The sequence below is a fragment of the Myotis nattereri genome, assembly GCF_964212035.1.
Source record: "Myotis nattereri genome assembly, chromosome: 7".
NCBI classification, from domain to species: domain Eukaryota; kingdom Metazoa; phylum Chordata; class Mammalia; order Chiroptera; family Vespertilionidae; genus Myotis; species Myotis nattereri.
The window spans coordinates 75,854,298-75,875,131 of record NC_138082.1 but is presented as its reverse complement, the minus strand read 5'-3'; the positions used below and the strand labels follow the sequence as shown (position 1 = coordinate 75,875,131).

The 20,834-nt window shown below is 36.7% G+C and overlaps 1 protein-coding gene across 1 annotated transcript in view; it reads right to left on the bottom strand.

Moving 5' to 3' along the window:
• Nucleotides 1-203: 203 nt before the first annotated feature.
• DARS1 (aspartyl-tRNA synthetase 1) overlaps nt 204-20,834 on the bottom strand; it is a 71,991-nt gene continuing 51,360 nt past the window's right edge. The window contains exons 6-16 of the mRNA XM_081096079.1: nt 16,945-17,025; nt 16,012-16,071; nt 13,053-13,164; nt 11,607-11,741; nt 8,449-8,596; nt 7,216-7,362; nt 5,504-5,546; nt 4,161-4,241; nt 3,045-3,156; nt 2,796-2,867; nt 204-841 (exon numbers count right to left, since the gene is read on the bottom strand). Coding sequence (XP_080952205.1) covers nt 750-841; nt 2,796-2,867; nt 3,045-3,156; nt 4,161-4,241; nt 5,504-5,546; nt 7,216-7,362; nt 8,449-8,596; nt 11,607-11,741; nt 13,053-13,164; nt 16,012-16,071; nt 16,945-17,025 — 1,083 coding nt within the window. The 3' untranslated portion in view covers nt 204-749. The remainder of the gene's footprint in view (nt 842-2,795; nt 2,868-3,044; nt 3,157-4,160; nt 4,242-5,503; nt 5,547-7,215; nt 7,363-8,448; nt 8,597-11,606; nt 11,742-13,052; nt 13,165-16,011; nt 16,072-16,944; nt 17,026-20,834) is intronic.

Genomic DNA, 20,834 nt, shown 5'->3' with positions numbered 1-20,834 from the left:
AGTGACTTGTCATTCCATCATTAAGTGGATTTGCATATTAGGGTTTTATTACTGGTGTATAGGATGTTGTGAACATATAAGTTTTCATTTGTTTTAGGTCATTTACATAAACCAGTTATACATTTTTTCTATTCCCAAATTAAAATGCCAAGCGCTAATTATAAAATTTGACTGCTGTGAAGTTACACAAAGAAAACTATAAATTAGCTTTAAAATTTTATTGAAACTCAGGTTTAGAATTGAACAATTTAATACAATATTATGTTGAATATTTTCTAACCAGTATTCTTACCTGCCTTTACATGATTTCTGGACACAACTTTTAAGAATTGATACTTTCTGCCTAATTTTCCATAATATGCCAATTATGCATGTATTAAAATCTCAGATACTTATCAGAATTTAAAAAAATAAACTAAAATATGGGAAATTTAAGACATTAATATTGCAGCAACTATAATATAGAAATTTACAATCTTAACTGTTAAAATTGTTAACATTTATTGTAGTAATGCAGTATGAATTTTTAACATAATCACATAAATTTTTCATTAAAATGTTCAACCATTTCCTACTGAAGCATGTTCAAAGTTATAAAAACCTTCTCTTTTAAAGTAACTTATACTGAATTAGTCCAAAAGCAATTGTGGCACTTTAGAGAAGACGTTTATTCTACTGCATATCTTAAGTACCCAAGGTGCTGCCCGATCAATAGCAGGTTACTGAAAAAGTGTAAAGCTTGGCTTTCTTTAAGGAGTGAGTCGTTTGGGATCACGGGGGAACATTGAGGTCTGACGAATATTGTGCAATCCCAAAAACAGCATAGTCACTCGTTCCAACCCTAGGGAAAACAAAATAAACATTAATTCCTTTTCTGAAAATCTCTCAGGTTCTTACATTTTGAAAATTACCAACATAGTATTGCTGATCAACAAAATAATTTTCCTTGTTAGGAAGGAAAATGACTTCTATAATTTCAAGTTTATTTAACATGGAATGTTTTAGGTCTGATTCTGAAATAGAGATGACGCTTGTGAGAAGGACAAAATGAGATATCCTTAAGCTATGTGATTCTATGAAATGCGAACTACAGAAATCTATGTTAATGTCCAAAATTTATGGCTTAAACAAATATCTCCTCCTCTCCCCCCCCATGTATAAGCCTGTATGGTTTCAAATAAGACCAGATTCTAAGTATGTAGTCCAGGTCATCAGTATAAGACAAAAGTCATAAACCTGTTCAAGGAAATTTATTAATGGAAGTACCAGAAATTTGTTGTAATTTGATAGGCATGTAACATGGTAGTTCCTAGTATAAAAGACTCTAGAGTACATTATTGTACTAAATTCTTTGAGTACAGAAGAGACTGACTTTGACTTAAATACTATACTACTGATAAGAATTAAGACTAAGTGCCATCTAAAAAACAGAACAACACTAGCAAATGAAACATTTTATGTGCAATTTGATTTATCTATTTCACTAAAGTTGTAAGAAGACTAATATACCACATAAAGGTCAGAGAATAATCTTATATAACAACAACTTTTAATTTTAAAGAAATATACTTAACTCTAAAAACAGAAATATAAATAGGAGAATTAACATTTTTATCCTTATTCCTTACCAAAAACATCTGCAGACATTATTTGAACCTTGTATTAATCTAACACTAATCAAGGTAGTATTTTGATAACCATTCAAATGTCCTCTTTCACAAGTAAAATTAAAATATACATTGCCAAATCAGTCACAAAAGTTTGTAATGTTATACCAACTGAATATTACTGAATACTCGAAGAGAAAATAGTCATAAATGTCTCACTGAGACTTAAACTATATGTTCAATGTAGCGTTGTTTGTAGTAACAAAAGGCTAGTAACAACCTACATGTCCTAGGAAGCTGGCTAACAAGGCTATAGTGCGTCCTTTCAATGGAGTCTATGTGGTGATTAAGAATGAAAAAGCTTTTGAGGTATTCATAAAAAATTAATTAAAAATACAGTCAGGGAAAAATGTAAGGTACTGAATGATTTACACAGTATGCTACAATTTGTAAAAAAATTATTTTTACAAGTGTGTGTATTTTTGCACATGCAAAGACTACCTTTGCATAGGGAAGTGAATGCACACTCCTCTATACCCTTTTAATTTGAAATTATGATAAGTATATTATGTATTCACCAAAAACCTCCAAACAACAAATAAAAATTCAACAAAACTATAAATTGATAATTACTTTTTAAATGTCTTTGACATGGACATCCCAAAGTTGAGTTAAACATTTACTCATTTTAAATCAGAGAGCAGCAGATTACACATACTTTAGAAATAGTCCTGAAAGTCAATGAAATGTTACAATTCAACAAATCATTTAGCAGCAATCTGAGCTAATTTGAGGGACAGCTTTAATTTGGGCTAATTTGAATGAACTCATGGATGAAAAACACAGGGCATTTCATTTACAAGACATTTTGCTTTTAAACAATTAAGATAAAAGAATGGCTAGAACTTTATTACAATATTTTAATATATTTTTATTGATTTCAGAGAAGGGAGAGGAAGAGAGATAGAAAAATAAATGATGAGAGAGAATCATTGATTAGCTGCCTCCTGCACTCCCCACACTGGGGATCGAGCCCGCAACCTGGGCATGTGCCCTTGACCAGAATTGATCTGGGACCCTTCAGTCTGCAGGCTGACGCTCTATCCACTGAGCAAAACCAGCCAGGGCTATTACAATATTTTAGAACCCATAAGTTAATATTGTCATAATATTAAAGGAATGTATTACCAATGCCTCCACCAGCATGAGGAGGGGCTCCAAAGCGGAAGGAATCAATGTATGCCTTAATTTTCTCCAAATCTACAAAAAAACCACAAACATAAATTACCATTTTATTTAGCTTTAAAAAGATAAAAAAGCAATTACTGTTAAATGAAGACTTAACCAAATGACTATTTCTGAGGAGTCTTTAAAGGGTTTAAAATAAGTTATTTTCAGAATATATATCACTTTCCTAAATACATTTAAGTGGTTTACCAATTCCATGATGTAAGGCTCTCTCTGTTAGCAGCTGAGGATCATGTATTCTTTGAGCTCCTGATAGTATTTCTTCTCCTCTCATGAACATGTCATAAGAGTTGGACTGCTTCTGCAGGAAAAACAAACAAACCAAAAACATCACTTATCGAAAGTGGCTACCATTCTATTTCCATTACACATGTGGAAAAAAAGACCTTGGTTGCAAGAAGAGCAAGTTCATTTTTCCCTACAATTGATGATGTACCTGCTCCAATGAACATCTTTTGTTTCTCTAACACAGGTTAAATTAGCGAGGTTTGAATAGTAACTTCTTTCTTGCCTTTATCAGATTTCATACTCCCCTTCTCCCACACCTTCCAACATCAAATCAAAGCACCATATCTAACTTATAAGAAGTAGTGCTGATTCTCATTTTACTTTATCAACAGAAATGTTTTTAAGGGGGTCACTTTTGGAACTTCAAATTATCAATTAACATTTCTTTTTTATTTTAAGGGAAGCAAATTAAACATCAATTTACCGTAGCTCATCCTATTCTCTATCAGGTTTTAACTTACTTTCCCTGTCTTTCAATAAACCAGTGGTTCTCAAAGTGTGATTCTGGGATTAGTAGCTTCAGTATTACCAGGAACTTGTTAGAAAAGCAAATTTTCAAGCTCTACCCCAAACCAACTAATCAGAAAGTCTGATGAGGGGCTCAGGAACCTGTGCTTTAGAAAGCCCTCCAGGGACTCTGATGCACACTAAAGTTTGGAAACCACTACATGGAAAAATAGTAAAAGGCCACATTATGTAGATTTGTTCAAGGTCAAAAATAAATTTTGCTAGTGTCTGCAAATCTAGCAATACTATTTATTATTTATATGGTGTTTCTTCCTCAAATCTTCAAAAAGTGACACACAGAAATGATTTTTAATATGTTCTTGGAACAATTTGCTAGAATATTCAGATTTCACCTTGACCTCAATTGACAGAAACTAGTAGTAATCCACATAACATGACCACTGGAACTGCATATTACAAATGAAAACCATTATTCCCATTTACAATTTGACAAGGTAACAAAGTTTTCCTTCTTCCCCCAAACAGGTTATTTAAAATCAAATTACTTACAGAATTTCTTGGGTCAGGCATGGTATAGAAAGGTCTTACAGCCAATGGATATTTATCAAGAATATAAAAATCGGTATCATACTATAAAAAGAATAAATATAATTAAAATAGTTTTTAACAGTTTAATGAAAGTGAAAAGGCGGCTAGCACTTTGGTAATTAATGTTTTTTTTTAATACCACGTTTTATACTTCAAAATTACTGTAATTACACTGTAAATAAAATGAGTATTCTATTTCTTTCAAGTAATATCTGTAGCCTATAGTATTTTGCCATAATGTTGTATATTCTTCCAATACTTAATTTTCTTTTTTGGGGTGACATGTACTCTCTCTCCAATTGCTTCCACATTGAAAATTATGCTGCGATAAACTTCTTTGATTTTCATTTTTTCCCTTGCTATTCTATCTCATTTAGTTCTTCAGATGTATTTTATAGCTGTTTATGTTAAGTTATACCAAATATATTTGGGTTTTACAAGAATAACAAACATTTTAAATCTATAAATTATTTTAGGAAAAACACCTTTATAATATTCACCTTCAAAAAACCTTATCTTCCCAGTAATTAAAAATTTAGTTTAGATATCTAAAAGAAATTTGGTAGTTTTCTTCAATGAAAACTACAAATGAAATCAATAACATTAACATGAAATTATGACAATTTTGTTAGAATACTTACTATGTGACCTAGATATAATTAAAAAGAAACCAATCACATTTCGACTGTTTTGATGTTAAACATTTTTGCTAGAACTGGAGTGTAGAGGGAATGTCAACAAAGCCGACGAACTGATATTGGCTCTGCTGAAACAGCATTTTAAAGGTATAAACTCAATACTGTGCAGTTTCAGAAATATACGTGTTTCCCAGTCAGTTTAACAGTTTAGAGTGCAATCAGCAGGCGGCGCTCAAGGACTGTTTTCATTTCATCACACAATTCTTTGAATTTCTTTAAGCACCCTTCTAAGTTTAGCTTTTCTCTTCTTTAAGAGCTTCAGAAAATGAGATAGGAAAGTAGCTTTTCACATAAGAGGCGGAAAGGAAATTCATTCTCCCTCATCTTGAGGTCCTTTCTAACTAATCTGACATAGATATCACTTTTAGAGATACTTCAGTACAACTAAGTACAAAAATTGAATACTGAGATAATCAAACTGTTTGGGCAAAGCCTGTTTGAATATTTTTTATTTTTCCAAGATTGAAAAAAAAAATTGGCCCCCTGGGTTTTTATTTATTCTGGAATCATACTATTCTAGGAAAATCATTCCCTCTGCAATTGTTCTTTAGTACCAGGATACATTTCAGATTTAGAGAAGAAATCCAGCATGTACAAGAGTCCTACCTTTTCCTTTACCAAACGACCCAACAGTTTTTCATTCGGCGTACTGGAAAACAATGACAAAAACATGAAATCAGATGTTTGATTAGTTCTTAGAGTTATTAAGGCACCTCTATTTGAAGTTCTCAAAGAATAAAAAATTCAGCCAAAACACACAGTTGTCTATTCTGCTCTTTTTTAAAAAAAGGCAAGTACTACTGAAAACAACTTATAAGTGCACCTGGTATTTAGTAGATGCTGCTCAATAATATTTAAATAAAACCATAAACAGAATTTAGCAATTCACTGATTCAGAAATAACATGGATGATATAATTTCCTACAATCAAATATTACTAAAGTTCACTATATGAACATAGGCTATTCTTGGCGTTAAATGGTTCCACTTCAAATGTTCTCTTCTTTTCATTACTCCTTTTTACAAAAATATATTTTTATTTATTTCAGAGAGGAAGGGAGAAGGAGAGAAAGATAGAAACATCAACGATGAGAGAGAATCATTGATTGTCTGCCTCCCACATGCCCCACACTGGGGATTGAGCTTGCAACCCAGGCATGTGCACTTGACTGGCATCGAACCTGGGACCCCCTTCAGTTCGCAGGCAGACGCTCTTTTCCAGTGAGCCAAACCGGCTAGGGCTCCTTTTCATTACTCTTTTTTAAAAAATATTTTATTGATTTTTTACAGAGAGGAAGGGAGAGGAATAGAGAGTTAGAAACATTGATGAGAGGGAAACATCGATCAGCAGCCTCCTGAACACCCCCCACTGGGGATGTGCCCGCAACCAAGGTACATGCCCTTGACCAGAATCGAACCCGGGACCCTTCAGTCCGCAGGCCGTCACTCTATCCACTGAGCCAAATGGGTTAGAGCTCATTACTCTTTATCAAAGGTTTATAAAACAAAAATCACTAATTCTGAATCTTTAAAATGTTTATATAAACCAATTAAATTTCTATAGCCACTTTAGCATCTACCCTATTTAAGAACAATTTCTAAAATACTTATGAAAATGACAGAATGTACGATTTGACTTAAGATGTCATCTAGCAATGTAGGGGGTGCTTAAAATCATATACAGATATATTTGTTAAACAAACAAAAATAAAGGGTTTTGAGTGAAATATTTTTTAAAAAGCCCTAAAAAATGACAATCATGCCTTTCCCTCTTATATCCATATGATTTGTGATGCCTTAAATATTTTAACTTAAGAACCCTTGAATAAAATAGATAATTTCGTATCTGTTAAACTACGTAATTTGTTCAAAAATTATACACTGTATGATCTGAGTTTAGATAAAATAATACTGCATATCAAATGAAGAATAGTGATTTTTATAAATTTTGGAGATCTTATTAGTTTTATGCCTTAATCCTGTGTGGGGATGGGTTTAGATTACTGTCTATCTTCTCTAATGCCACTGATTGAAAAAGAGAGGTAAAATATTAGATGCCAAAATCACAGGCAAAAGTCTCTATATTCTTTAAAGCATTACAAACTAGGGGGAGAGGGGGCACAAAAATGGTATTTATTGAAGCTTAGGCAAACCACATTAAATCATTATTTCAGATCACACATTAAACAAGAACAGCATCATACGATATACCCAAAAGTTAATAAAAAGCTGGGTAAAAAAATTATGATTTGTTAATATATTCATTCTTGCGTATCTTAAACCTAGTTACTAAAGTTTTAAAAGTCACAAAGACAAACCTCAGATCTTCTTCGTCTCCCATTTCAATTCCAGCTTCCCTAAGCATAGCCAATGCTTCACAATACTCCAGTCTTAAAGTGGGCTCCAAAAATTTGAATGGCTCACATGGGAACTGTTTATTCACCGTCTGAATTTCAGTTTGAAACCTATTTGAATAATGATTTAGAGTTAATAATAACGTGAGATAAATGTTTTCCCCACAAGAGGTCACTGTGGCATCATGTTAAAAATTACTAAAAACTTTTTACTAAAACTGGTGAAATAAGGAACATATATAGCTTTTACTCTACCACACACTTGCTACAAATTCTTTTTTCTTTTAACAAAGAAACATTTTAAACATTTCACAGGAGTCACTATCTGTGCGATGATGTGAGAAGTTCAGAGGCAGAAGCTCCATGACCAGCTGAGTACCCGTCCAGCTGAACCACTCAGCCCCCTCCTAGCTGGCCAGTTGGCAGGGACCCAAGAGCCTACATATTATCAGTCCTATAGGCATTCCACTGATAATTCTGGAATAAGGGACACATGTAGCTTTATTGTTCAAAAGGAACAATAAAGTTTATTTATCAAACGGAAATGCTTTTAGAGCAAAACTCTCTATGTAAAATCTGCCTCAGTGCACTTTTAGGCTCTTCTGTAATACTAGCAACAGCTAAGAAAAAATATCTGGTAGGTAGTGAGTACCATCTTTGCCACATAAAATCATCTTTGAATCAGTGTAGGTACCAAGAAAATGTTACTAAGAAATTGTTTAAGTTAAAGACTAGAGTTTAAACACTTAAAAGATTTAATACCATTTCTCAGTCTTATGTTGTTTGTCACCATGGTGGCATTAAAGGATTAAAACTTTTTTTGTAACTCATATCAAGTAACATTGTTAGAAACAAACTACCCATTTCATGAGGCAATAAAAACTCTGACTTTAACTGCTATGAAAGTAACATAGGCTCTATTTCTTCAAATATCCAGGATGTCAGTATAAGGGAAATACAATCTGGTAAATATATCCACCAAAATGAAGCCACAATTGACTTGGATCCAGAATAGTATTTTGAGTGTGGATTTTTTTTCATTAATTAATTGATCATCTAACTAGCAAGTCTATATGCACACGTATGTCCAATAAAAATTTAGTTTATACATTTCAAATCAAGAATTGCTTTATTCTGAAGAGCCCAAACTGTTTTGAAATTAAGTCCAGTTAGGGATATAATACATAAATTTTTTACCTTTCTTGAAGTCCTTTGAATATTTGTACTAAAGTGTCAGCAATTTCTTCCATAACTTCATGGTAATGGTAATTGAAAGCCATTTCAATGTCCAAACCAACGAATTCAGTTAGATGTCTGTGGGTATTAGAGTCTTCAGCTCTGAATACTGTAACATTAATAAAAGATATACATAGCAGTGTTTTAAATTTTGGAGAAATTGAGATTCAAAACAAAATTCTATTTACTTGTACTCAAATGGTACTATTTTCATTATCATTATAAGGTTGGAAAGACCTTTGACAAGCCATCTGTTACAGCACTCTCATGGATAGTTAAGTTCATTACAAACTCCTACAGTCATGTAGTAAAAGCTGTAACAAATGTAAATTAGTGAGACTCATAAGAACCCCGAGGGAATGCAAGATCCTGAGGTGCCTTCTCAATAACTAAAAATATTCAATATAATGAGTTCTCAATTTTATTAAAGCTTGACTCAAGCTAAATGACATCTGTACAGATGAAGCACCTACCTCAGTCCAGCTCTTAGCATCCTCACTGCACGTTCCTCCTTTTCAGCCTTCCTGGCTAGTCCTGTTCCATCACTCCACGCTCTCATAACTTAATCCCACCCTATATTTCCCATTTCTCAATACTAACTAGTCTCAATTTTATTTGCTCCCGTGCTTTTAACTTAGCTTGCTTCTTCTAAAATGCCATCTCTGTTGTCTTTACCTCCTATTCTGTCCTTAATGCCCATTTCAGTTTGAATTTTCTTTCATGGCATCTCTAGCAAACTCCATCTTCTTCCTCTTTTTTACCCTACCTATACCACATAATTAACACCAACCTGCTGACTATATATCACAATTAGATTCCCTGTGGCTGTGATATGTATGCATGTCTTTTTTAAAAAATGTATATATTTTATTGATTTTTTTACAGAGAGGAAGAGAGAGAGGGATAGTTAGAAACATCGATAAGAGAGAAGCATCGGTCAGCTGCCGCCTGCACACCCCCTACTGAGGATGTACCCGCAACCAAGGTATATGCCCTTGACCGGAATCGAACCTGGGACCCTTCAGTCCGCAGGCCAACACTCTATCCACTGAGCCAAACCAGTCAGGGCTATGCATATCTTATTGTGTCTTAGGAGCAGGGACAATATTGTTCTCTTAGCACTCAAAGCATGGTCTGCACAGCAGCAGTACCTTGGAGCTTATGAGAACTGCAGAATCTCAAGTCTTACCCCAAACCTCCTGCATTTTAACAAGATCCCCAGGTGATTTGTGTGCACATTAACACTGGAGAAGTTCTGGTTGGATCTTCTTTAATAGCGCAAGGTTATATATGCAGCAAGTGTTCAGCAAATAATTGCTTAATAAATTCAGAAAATTAAGACATTTAATGATCTTGCCAGTTTCTCTATTAGCAGGTATTTAATTTATCTTAAACTATCAAAAAATTCACATATATAAAATAACTTTTTTTTTTACCTTGGTAAGTTTTAAAGAATATAGTAAAGCTGTTTTGTTTTGTTTTTTTGCTTATAGTTAGCATCATAAAAGAATTTGCTTCATGATTGTGTCCATGCTTGACTTTTAGCAAATGTATATATACTAGAGGTCTGGCACACGAAATTCGTGCACTCGGGAGAGGGTTGTCCCTCAGCCTGGATTGCGAGGGCACAGGCGAGGCCAAGGGACCCCACTGGTGCATGACTGGGGCTGGGGAGGGACATGGGAGGTTGGCCAGCCGGGGAGGGACTTTGGGAGGACTCCAGGGCATGTCTGGCCTGTCTTGCTCAGTCCAGATTGGCTGGACCCCAGAAGCAAGCTAACCTACTGATCGGAGCGTCTGCCCCTTGGTGGTCAGTGTACGTCATAGTGAGCGGTTGAGTATCCTTAGCATATCATTAGCATATCATGCTTTGATTGGTTGAATGGCCGACCAGACAACCAGACACTTAGCATATTGGGCTTTTATTATATAGAATTTTAATATATTTTTATTGATTTGAGAAAGAAAGAGAGAGACAGAAACATCAATGATGAGAGAGAACCACCAACTGCTGCCTTGTGCACACCCCCCACTGGGGACTGAGCCCACAACCCGGGTATGTGCCCTTGACTGGAATTGAACCTGGGACCCTTCAGTCCGCAGGCTGACTCTCTATTCACTGAGCCAAACCGACTAGGGTGCAAATATATTCTTAAAAAACATGTTAGTATAATTTATTAAATCCAGGCATTTGTTAGTATTTTCTAATGGCCTTAGCATATTATCAATACTAAGGAGAGTACAATTAGTAATAGCAAAAAAGAACAGCTTTGGAATAAAACTGGCAGCAAAGTATACAGAGGTACATTTGTAAACTTACAACAGTAGCAAGGAGCTTTCCAGGACAACAAAATGTATTACTTGGAAGATTGCAATCACTTTTTCTTTAGTATTGATGGAGGGTTGAAAGGATAGTCCAAATGGGAGCTAATTCTATTCTAATTACACTTAAGTATAATAAATAATATACTTAAATATATTCAGAGGGTGTATATTTTCAAAGCATCCATTTTTTAAAATGAGACAGTCCCAAGATACACATTTTCTTTTTTTTTGTCTTCAGCATTCTTCTGTAGGAAAATATATATATATATATAATGCTTATGATTCTATTCATATGAATGATGTTCAACTGTTCAAAGAACTATTGAACATACAATTTTTTGGGAAATGTCTAAATGTCTACCAGGCAATATTGTTATTTTTACCCCCAAGTCTAGTGTTGATGTAGTCAGTATAAAAAAGGATTTAAGCTTTAAAAAGGTCTGTGTAAAATGTGTTTCTAGCCCTGGCTGGTGGCTCAATTGGTTGGAGCATCATCTGGTACACTAAAAAGTCTTAGGTTTGATTCCCAGTCAGGGCACATACCTACCTAGGTGGGCTCAATCCCTGGTCAGGGTACAAGAGGTAACCGATTACTTCAGAGGGTGTATGTTTCTCTCTCATATTAATTTTTTTTTCTCTCTCTCTCTCTCAAAAAAAAAAATCAATGAAAACATATTCTTGGATGAGGATAAAAAGAACAACAATTAAAAAAAAATAAAATAAATGTGCTTCTAAAACCCTAGCTGTGGTACAATTAATGAATTTTGAGATAACCTTAACTACCAAAACCTTACCTGGTCCAATACAGAAAACCTTCTCAAAATCAGCACAAATACACATCTGCTTGTACAGCTGTGGGGACTGAGCCAGATATGCATTATTTTTAAAATATGACACAGTAAATACATTGGCTCCTCCTTCACTGGCAGCTGAAATATAAACATACATGTTACTATAATCAATTGTAAGCTTATCAATGCAAACTTCTAATAAAAATAGTTTATTCTTTTGATTCAAGTACTTCACTTAAATAAAACCACACTAGAAAAAAGACTGCAGAGAAACCATAGTCTATATGTTTTATCCCTGATTCTAAACAGTTTATATTTAGGCGAGATTTACTTCTTTGGCTATACTTTCATTTTACTTCTTTGGATATATACGCTCCCTTTCTGCATAAATTTAAATCTATTAAAAGCTACTTTAGCTTTGTAAAACTTTTTGTAAAAAAAGATAATTTTTCTAACTAAGAATTCAATGTTCGTCCTGGCCAGTGTGAATCAGTGGTTAGAGCATCAGCCTGAGCACGGAAGGGCTGTGGGTTTGATCCCTGGCAAGGGCACATACCTGGGTTGCAGATTCATCCCTAGCCCTGGTCAGGGCATGTGTGGGAGGTAGCCAATCGTTTCTCTCTCTGTCTTTCTCTGCCCCCACCCCTTCCATTCTCTCTAAAAATCAATGGAAAAAATATTCTCAGGTGAGAATAAACAAAACAAACAAAAAAATAATTCAATGTTTAATTTTTTTATTTTCAACTAAATGCCTTTAGTAACACCCCTCCCCACCACTGAATTTTAGAGAGAGTGGAAGGGGGGTGGGGTGAGATAGAGAAACATTGATGTGAGAGAGACACATCGATAGGTTGCCTCATGCACACACCCCGACACAGGCAAGGGTTGGGCCCACAACCCAAGTGGGAATCAAACTCGACTCTTGGGTCTGCAGGCCAATGATCTAGCCACTGATCCTAAACTGGCCAGGGCAGTAACACACTTTTTAGTGTTATTTAAGCAACAGTAAAGAGGGTAAAATGATTAAGATAATGTTGTCATATAAAGATGAGCATTCATGACGTTTTTCCCGTCTGCAATATTTAGTATTAATTTTACAATGCAGTTTATACAAACCAAAATTACAATATGAATTTAAAAAGAAATCTACATAATGAAAGTCATTTCTGGTGCAACTTATATAATAACAATCTTGCCTTGTGTGTTATAGTCTCACTTTACAATCACTATCATATAATGACTCCTGAAATAAGGGGATGTAGTATTACTGATGCTAGTGAGATGGGACTGCTGCTATGTATCATAGTCTTTGAAATAAATAGTCTCAGAGCAATAAACCTTAAGGAATACTTGGGATTCTCAAATTTAAAAAACACACAAAACTAATAGTAAGCAACTTGGGGAAAACAAATTATTTTTAAAAATTAAGAGGAATATCTTAAAGCATACCTGAGATAATTTTAGGAGTCTGAATCTCCACAAAACCTTTGTTAGTTAAAGTTTCTCGGAAAAGATGGCAGATGCCAGATTGGAGACGAAAGACTGCCTGGCTAGTTGATGTCTATAAAATAATAATAAATTCTAATTAAATCAACTTGACACATGAAGGAAATAAATAAATGATACTTCCTGGGTAGTGCAGGGCTTACAGAGCACATAATGCCCCATCTAGGGTGCTAGCTGACATTGCCATGAGTGCCCAGGATTGCCAGATTCACCTCCAACTTTTTATGGAAAGCCATTTAGATCTACTGTGAAAACCCACATTTTCCAATGGTGGCAAGAAATTAAAGTAAAAAAAAAAAAATGATGTGAGCCAAAGAAAAATATTCTTTGGGTCAAATTCTAGAGGCAAAATCAGTAACTTGTGTGAACAAATAGCATAGGCAAATACAGTAGGATGTTTAACTGCTGTGGCCAAAATGATGAAAACCATGAGGTTTCTAGGCAGTATCAAGAGGACTTTTGATTATTGCTAGCCTTTTCTATATACTACAAGTTAATGTGGAAAAGTAACAGTTTACAAAAAGCAAATGGTCAGGGGAAACATGGGTGTACAAAAGGGCAGGCCTGTAGATTGCAGAAAAGCTGGAAAGAACTTATAAAGTGACAAAGAACGTTAAGCTTTAGGTGGAATATGTTATGTAAAGGAGGAAGATGTGGTCAAAACCTTAAGAAAGAAAGATGACATTGGTTTTACTATAATGATGAAACCACTGAAATCTTTCACTTGCAACCAAGCTAGAAAGGGAAACAGAAGCCTATGAGGTTTCCCTTTATATAAACCAAAGGGTCAACTACTTCTTTATTGTTAACTAGAGGCCCAGTGCACAAAATTCACGCGGGGGGTGGGGGGAGGGGGTCCCTCAGCCCGGCCTGCACCCTCTCCAATCTGGGACCCCTTGGGGAATGTCTGACAGCCCGTTTAGGCCTGATCAACTGTGAGGAGCCAATGGCTGCCAAGAGGTGGAGCTTTTGACACTGACTGACATAGAAACTGACCAATCAGAACCAAATCTGGGTCAACTGTGAGGAGCCAATGGCTGCCTGGGAGGCAGAGCTTTTGACGCTGACTGGCATAGAAACCAACCAATCAGAACCAAATTGGCTGGCAGGGGAGGGCAGTTGGGGGGGGGGCAGGCTTGCTGGGGAGGGCAGTTGGGGGTGACCAGGCTAGCAGGGTTCTGATTGGTTGGTTTCTATGCCAGTCGGACATCCCTCTCATAATCTGGGACTGCTGGCTCCTAACTGCTCGCCTTCCTGCCTGCCCCTAACTGCTTCTGTCTGCCAGCCTGATCACCCCCTAACCGCTCCCCTGCAGGCCTGATTAACACCTAACTGCTCCCCTGCCGGCCCAATCATCCCCAACTGCCCTCCTCTGCTGCCTGATCTCACCCCCAATTGCCCTCACTTGCCAGCCTGATCTCACCCCCAACTGCCCTCCCCTGCCGGCCTGATCTCGCCCCCTACAGCCCTCACCTGCCAGCCTGATCTCACCCCCAAACTGCCCTCCCCTGCCAGCCAATTTGGTTCTGATTGGTTGGTTTCTATGCTAGTCAGCGTCAAAAGCTCCGCTTCCTAGGCAGTCATTGGCTCCTCACAGTTGACCCAGATTTGGTTCTGATTGGTTGGGTTTCTATGCCAGTCAGTGAAGGGACAGAACGGAACTTGAAAGAACTAAGCAGAACTAAGCAGAAATGCACCCTCCTCCCTCTTCAAGGACGAAGCACGGACATACTCTTCCTGCCCTCTCCTCTATCTTGTCTTGCAAGGCTGGGCCCTCAGCCCAAGCCGCCCCCCCGCCCCCCCCGAGAGTGACCACAAGAATGCTGGTATTGTCCTAGGACGGCTCCAACCTTCAGAATGTGATGGTCACTTCCTGACCCTTATGCTGTAAAACCCTGACCAATCTCTGTAACTCACGCCACCCCTAAAGCCCACCCCAAATAGCTAGCCCTATATAACCTTTGTTCTCCTGGGACACGCTCTCTCGCCTCACCGCTGTGCCGGATAGAGGCTGGGAGCCAATTCTAGAATTGATCAATAAAGACTCGTTGCTTTTGCATCGGAGGAGGCTCCCTGGTGGTGGATTATTGGGGACCCCGAGCTCTGGGCATAGCATCAGCATCTCTGGGCCTATCAATGGGGCCTGATCAGAAAGGTGGGGCTGATCAGCAGTCCTGGGGGAGGCCTGGAGAGAAAGGAGGCGTGACTGCTGACCAGGCCCAGAGCTAAAGAAAGAGGCAAGTGCTGATCAACAGCTGCCACAGTGGCTATGGATCAGACCCTGCTTCTCTCTTCAGGCCTCTCTCTGGACCTGATTCACAGCCCCCTCAGTAGTCAGTGCTGGGTCACCATGCCTGCAGCCATAGCAGTCAGCGCTGGGTCGCCATGGCAACCCAGTGCTGAATGAAGGACTGACTTCCTGTTGGTTGAGCCTCCTGGTCGTTGCAGATGTGATGGACCTAGGGTTTTTATATATTAGGATTCTGTGCTTAGATCAAATTCAGAGGATTGAGGCATTAATTACTAAACTTCACCAGGTTGCTCTAAAATCTGCACATAATTTCACAATTTTCTAGTGATATTAGTAGTTATGTTTTCACTTGCTTACTAACTTGTCTAAAACAGGTTACCACCTTGAAGCAAGCTTTTTTACTGGCTTCATGTTCCTTTGTCTTTTTAAAACAGTGCAAGTCAATATTCTGTGAACTATTTCTTGACTGTCTTTGTTGCCTGCACTTCGTTCTTGGAGGAGGGTCAGTCGGAAAGGTAAACTGTTTCTTGTATTATCATACTTACATATAAGCAAACAACAATCAGTTCAATGAGCCCAAGACAGGTATGTTATCCTTGCCCTCCTTGATTTTGGCATAATCATGTCACTTAATAAATAAATGAGGCATACCCTAAGATCAATGACTCTGTTATCTAATCTTGTATCCTGGTTAACAGTAGCTCTTCCTTCCTAAAAAAAGAGAGAGAGAAAGAAAAACAGATTTTACAAATTTTTTCAGAACACAAAAAGCACTTTTAAAATATATTCTTTTACATACTGATTTAAGAGAGAAAGGGAGAGGGAGAGTGAGATAGAAACATCAATGATGAGAGAAACATCAACTGACTGGCTGCCTCCTGCATGACATACACTGGGAATCGAGGCTACAACCCAGGCATGTGCCCTGACTGGGAATCACCCGTGACCCCCTGGTTCAGAGGTTGATGCTCAATCACTGAGCCATGGTGACTGGGCCAAAAAACACTTTTAGAAGCCATGTATACTTTTAAGTGACAGGTGTGTTTATGTGTATTAATATCAAACCCCAATCTGGATCCAAAAACCAAGAAGCAGGGTTAGAGAAAAGTTACTGTTAAAAGAAAGAGAGAGATAGAAAGAAGAGAAATGAGACGAATAGGGATTCTTTCTTTCCATCTCCCATCCCAAAAGCTTTGCCTCACATCAAATTTAATGCAGAGGCAAATATGAGAATCTAACTGTTGCCTATTAAGCCAGGCATTACAAAGATCTGTAGATGTATTTATATTATTGTTACTTTCTATAAATTAATAAATATTAAAAATTTGTTTTAACTTCGAATACTGTAAATATTGACAGTATACCCACAAAAACAAAAGCTTGTGAGGTCAATTATTTTTAAACGTGTAAAGGGATTCATAGATCAAAACGTTTGAGAATTGCTGATGTTAAGAATAAACTTAGATAAAAATGAAGCTCATAACAACAGGTACCTTTTATACAGAAGCAGGGCATCAACTTTTCAATGTTTTGCAAACTAAACATACAGAGGAAGCATAGTGTTTCAAAAAGTATAATTTTTACCTCTTCTCCTTCCACCTCAGGCCGAATGGCATCATCCAGCTGCAGGGGCAAACGGGGTTCAGCCAAACTGACCACATAAATCTGAAAGTGAGAGATTACCAAAAAGATCATGAAGCACACAAAACCTGTTATTCTTTGCTTTTTTTTTAAAAAAAAAATCTACAATTGACTTAAACATGAAGGAATATTTGCATACATCTTTAACTGAAACTATGTACTAAAATCAAACAATATGGTACATGTTTTTTCACCTACAAAATGGGGATAATAGTATTTCTTGCCTACCTCCCTGGGTTGTTGAAACAGTCAAATGAGCTAAATATACTTTGTAAACTCTAAGTTGCACACCAATGTGATGAATAAGTAATAATTGGAGTTGAGGGGTCTGGGTTTAAGGACTTGCTTTATCACTATAGCTGTTGTTAGGCAAGTCACTTAACCTCAGAACTTCAATACCGTACTGTGTAAAATGAGGTCTGCAGTAAAAATCAAATGGAATAATGAATATAAAAACACTTTTTCATTTGAAGGGGCCATTATCAAATGAGTTGTTAATGACATTTAGCTATTTCTACCACCAGAACTACAGTCAGCCCAACTCTGCTGTACCTCTCCTTCCTTTTCTCATGCTTTTCCCAAATATGCCTTCCTTGCTTTCTTTCATCGAACGTATTAAATCTCCTTTCCTTCTGCTCTCCTGGTTGGGAGCACCATATGAGGTTATTCCTTTATGGTGTTAATATCCCTCAACATCTACTCACACTAATTGCATATTTTAGTGCTAAAAAGCAGTTAGGTCATAATGAATTAGCTACTCTTAATGTTAGCCCATTAATTGTTCCCAGCTATGCCTAGAAAACCTGCTAAAGCACAAAAAGAAAACAGAGCTTATTTTGTTAATTCAGGAAATTGTATTTTTCCATTTGGAAGATCACATTTAGCATTCAAGTGAGACACTTAAAGAAAAAATATTAGAAGGATACTCCAGTCCCACAGTAAAATAGCATTATTTGACACCACCTCTTATACCCAAATTGTAGCACTTCCTTTTGATGAGTTAATGGAAACTTGATCTGCAATGCAAACTTGGAAAACTGAACAGCTACTTCTTTTATTATTAAAACATGTCTTTTCATTGATTTTAGAGGGAGAAGAATGGAAAGAGTCATCAGAAGGCTGCCTCCAGCACCTCCCCGACTAGGGATCAGGCCTGCAACCCCAGCATGTGCCCTGACCAGGAATTGTATCTGAGACCACTCAGTATGGGACAATGCTCAACCAAGTAAGTCACATAAGCTAGGGCTTTTAAAATATTCTTTTGCCTGGCCAGCGTGGCTCAGTGGTTGAGTGTTGACCTCTGAACCAGGAGGTTACGGTTTGATTCCCAGTCAGAGCACATGCCCAGGTTGGGGGTTCGATCCCCAGAGTGGGGTGTGCAGTAGGCAGCTGATCAATGATTTTCTCATCATTGGTGTTTCTAGCTCTCTCCCTCTCCCTTCCTCTCTGAAATCAATAAAAATATATTTAAAAAAACTTTTTTTAGAACTAGTAAAAATTCATTGTCTCCTTCACTAGGTTGTGAGTATTCTGATCCCCAGAACCTCACAGAGTGCTTGGTGCAAAGTATATTTTCAGTAACTGCTGGTTGAATAAATAAATAAGTCATTAATTATAAAATTCTATTTAGTATAAAATATTTATGCTTTGTGAGATACTTTATAATTATTTTTATGGAGGGAAAATTTGTAAGCTCTTGGGCTTTATATTTATTATCAACATTAAGTTTATAATAAATGCTCCATAATCAGAATGTTTTAGAAATACAATTATTTGCTATAGTCACTAAAAATTTATTTATTAAAATACTGAAAAAGATATGTTGCTTGGAAGATAGGGGTTTGTTTTTCTTGGTTAGTGTACCCTTACATTTGCCTTTACTAAGTTAAAGACTTCCTGGATTGGTTTAAAGTGAGATGTGCACAAAGAAAACAAAGTAATTTGGCAAATTAAGTCAGTAAAAAAGACAAGATATTCTAAGCTTTGAAGAGTTCCATGACAATCAATTCCAGTTAAATAACCTTATTCCCAAATAAATGTGCATGTATGAGTCTATCTTTCTGCATTTGTCTGTCAGTTTGCCTGACTGATCTATTTTATATATGCTCACAGGGTGTGTGTGTGTATATATATATGAGTATATATAAGATAGGGCAATCAGACAGACTGTGTAAGAGACATTTAATGATGCATTTTATAAATACAAAGTAGGCCCGGATCTGAGAACTGCAGGTTCAAAACTGCAGGGTTATTTCAACAGTACTAAATATATATAAATTCACTTACAGTATTTTCAAAGGCAATGAAAATGAGCACTTCCAGTTTTTATGTCTGATGAGAAAAGAGATGTGAAATAAATCTTGTATGAAAATAAGTTATTGCTAGAATGTAAGACCAATATAGTATCGTCTCTTGACTTTTCTATACTGTAAAATATCAGAAATAAAATTGTAAGAAAAGATGATTAAAAATTAGTATAATTAATGTTTAGAAGTACATCATCATAAGAAAGTTCATAGCAAAATAGGTTCATAATAGTGAATAAAGCTTCTCCAATGTGTTACATATTTTTCCCTGTGTGACTATGGTAGATTGTTTGTAAAAATGGCTTCCATCATTCCTCCTGTTCTGTACATATGCCCTTTTCCAATGATGTCGCCTCTCCTAACATCAAAAGGTGGAATCTATTTTTCCATCACTAATATCTGAGTTTGGCCATGTGACTTGCTTTGATCAATGAAATTCTTAGCAAACATGACACAAGCAGAAGCTTGAAGAGTGTATGCACACTAAGGCTTCCTTCTCTTGCTGCTAGGAACCAGTCTGGTACCATGTCAACAAGCATGAGCTAGCTTGCTAGATGAACTGAGGCCACAGGAAAATATGTTCCATAAATATCAGTGAACCCTGTCGATGACCCATGGAGCAGATGAGCCAATCCAGATGGGCCGACTCTAACTGCCCAATGTACAGAAAAGTGAGCAAATAAATGTTTGTTGTTTTAAGTCACTAAGTATGGGGTGGTTTGTTATAAAACAAAAGCTAACAGATTCAGTTAGTCTATTTATAAATCTCAACATTTTGTAACACCTCTAATTATTAAGAAGATATAGATTTAACATGAATAGTTATAAGAACTACTCAAACCTATTTCTGTACACAATTTTTTTATATATGTGTGTGTGTGTGTGTGCATAGTCAATCCTCACCCCAAGATATTTTTCCATTGATTTTTAGGGAGAGTGGAAGAGAGAGGGAGAGAGAAACATCGATGTGAGACAAACACATTGGTTGGTTGCCTCCTGCAAGAGCCCTGACCACCCCAGGCTGGGGAGGAGCCTGCAACCAAGGTTGACCGGAATTGAATCCAGGACTAATTAGTTACAAAGAAAAAGAATTTCTCAACCTTGGCTGCACATTAGAGTCACCTGGGAACCTTTTTAAAATCCTGATTCCGCCCTAACCGGTTTGGCTCAGTGGATAGAGCATCAGCCTGCGGACTGAAGGGTCCTAGGTTCGATTCCGGTCAAGGGCATGTACTTGGTTGCGGGCACATCCCCAGTTAGGGGTGTGCAGGAGGCAGCTGATCGATGTTTCTCTCTCATCGATGTTTCTAACTCTCTATCCCTCTCCCTTCCTCTCTGTAAAAAAATCAATAAAATATTAAATAAATAAAAAAATCCTGATTCCTGGGCCTCGTCCTCCGGAAATTGTTTCTTTGTTATGGGGCCACAACATTAGTAACAAAGAAACAGAATTTCTGGAGGATGAGGCCCAGAAATCAGGATTTTAAAAAGATTCCCAGGTGATTCTAATGTGCAGCCAAGGTTGAG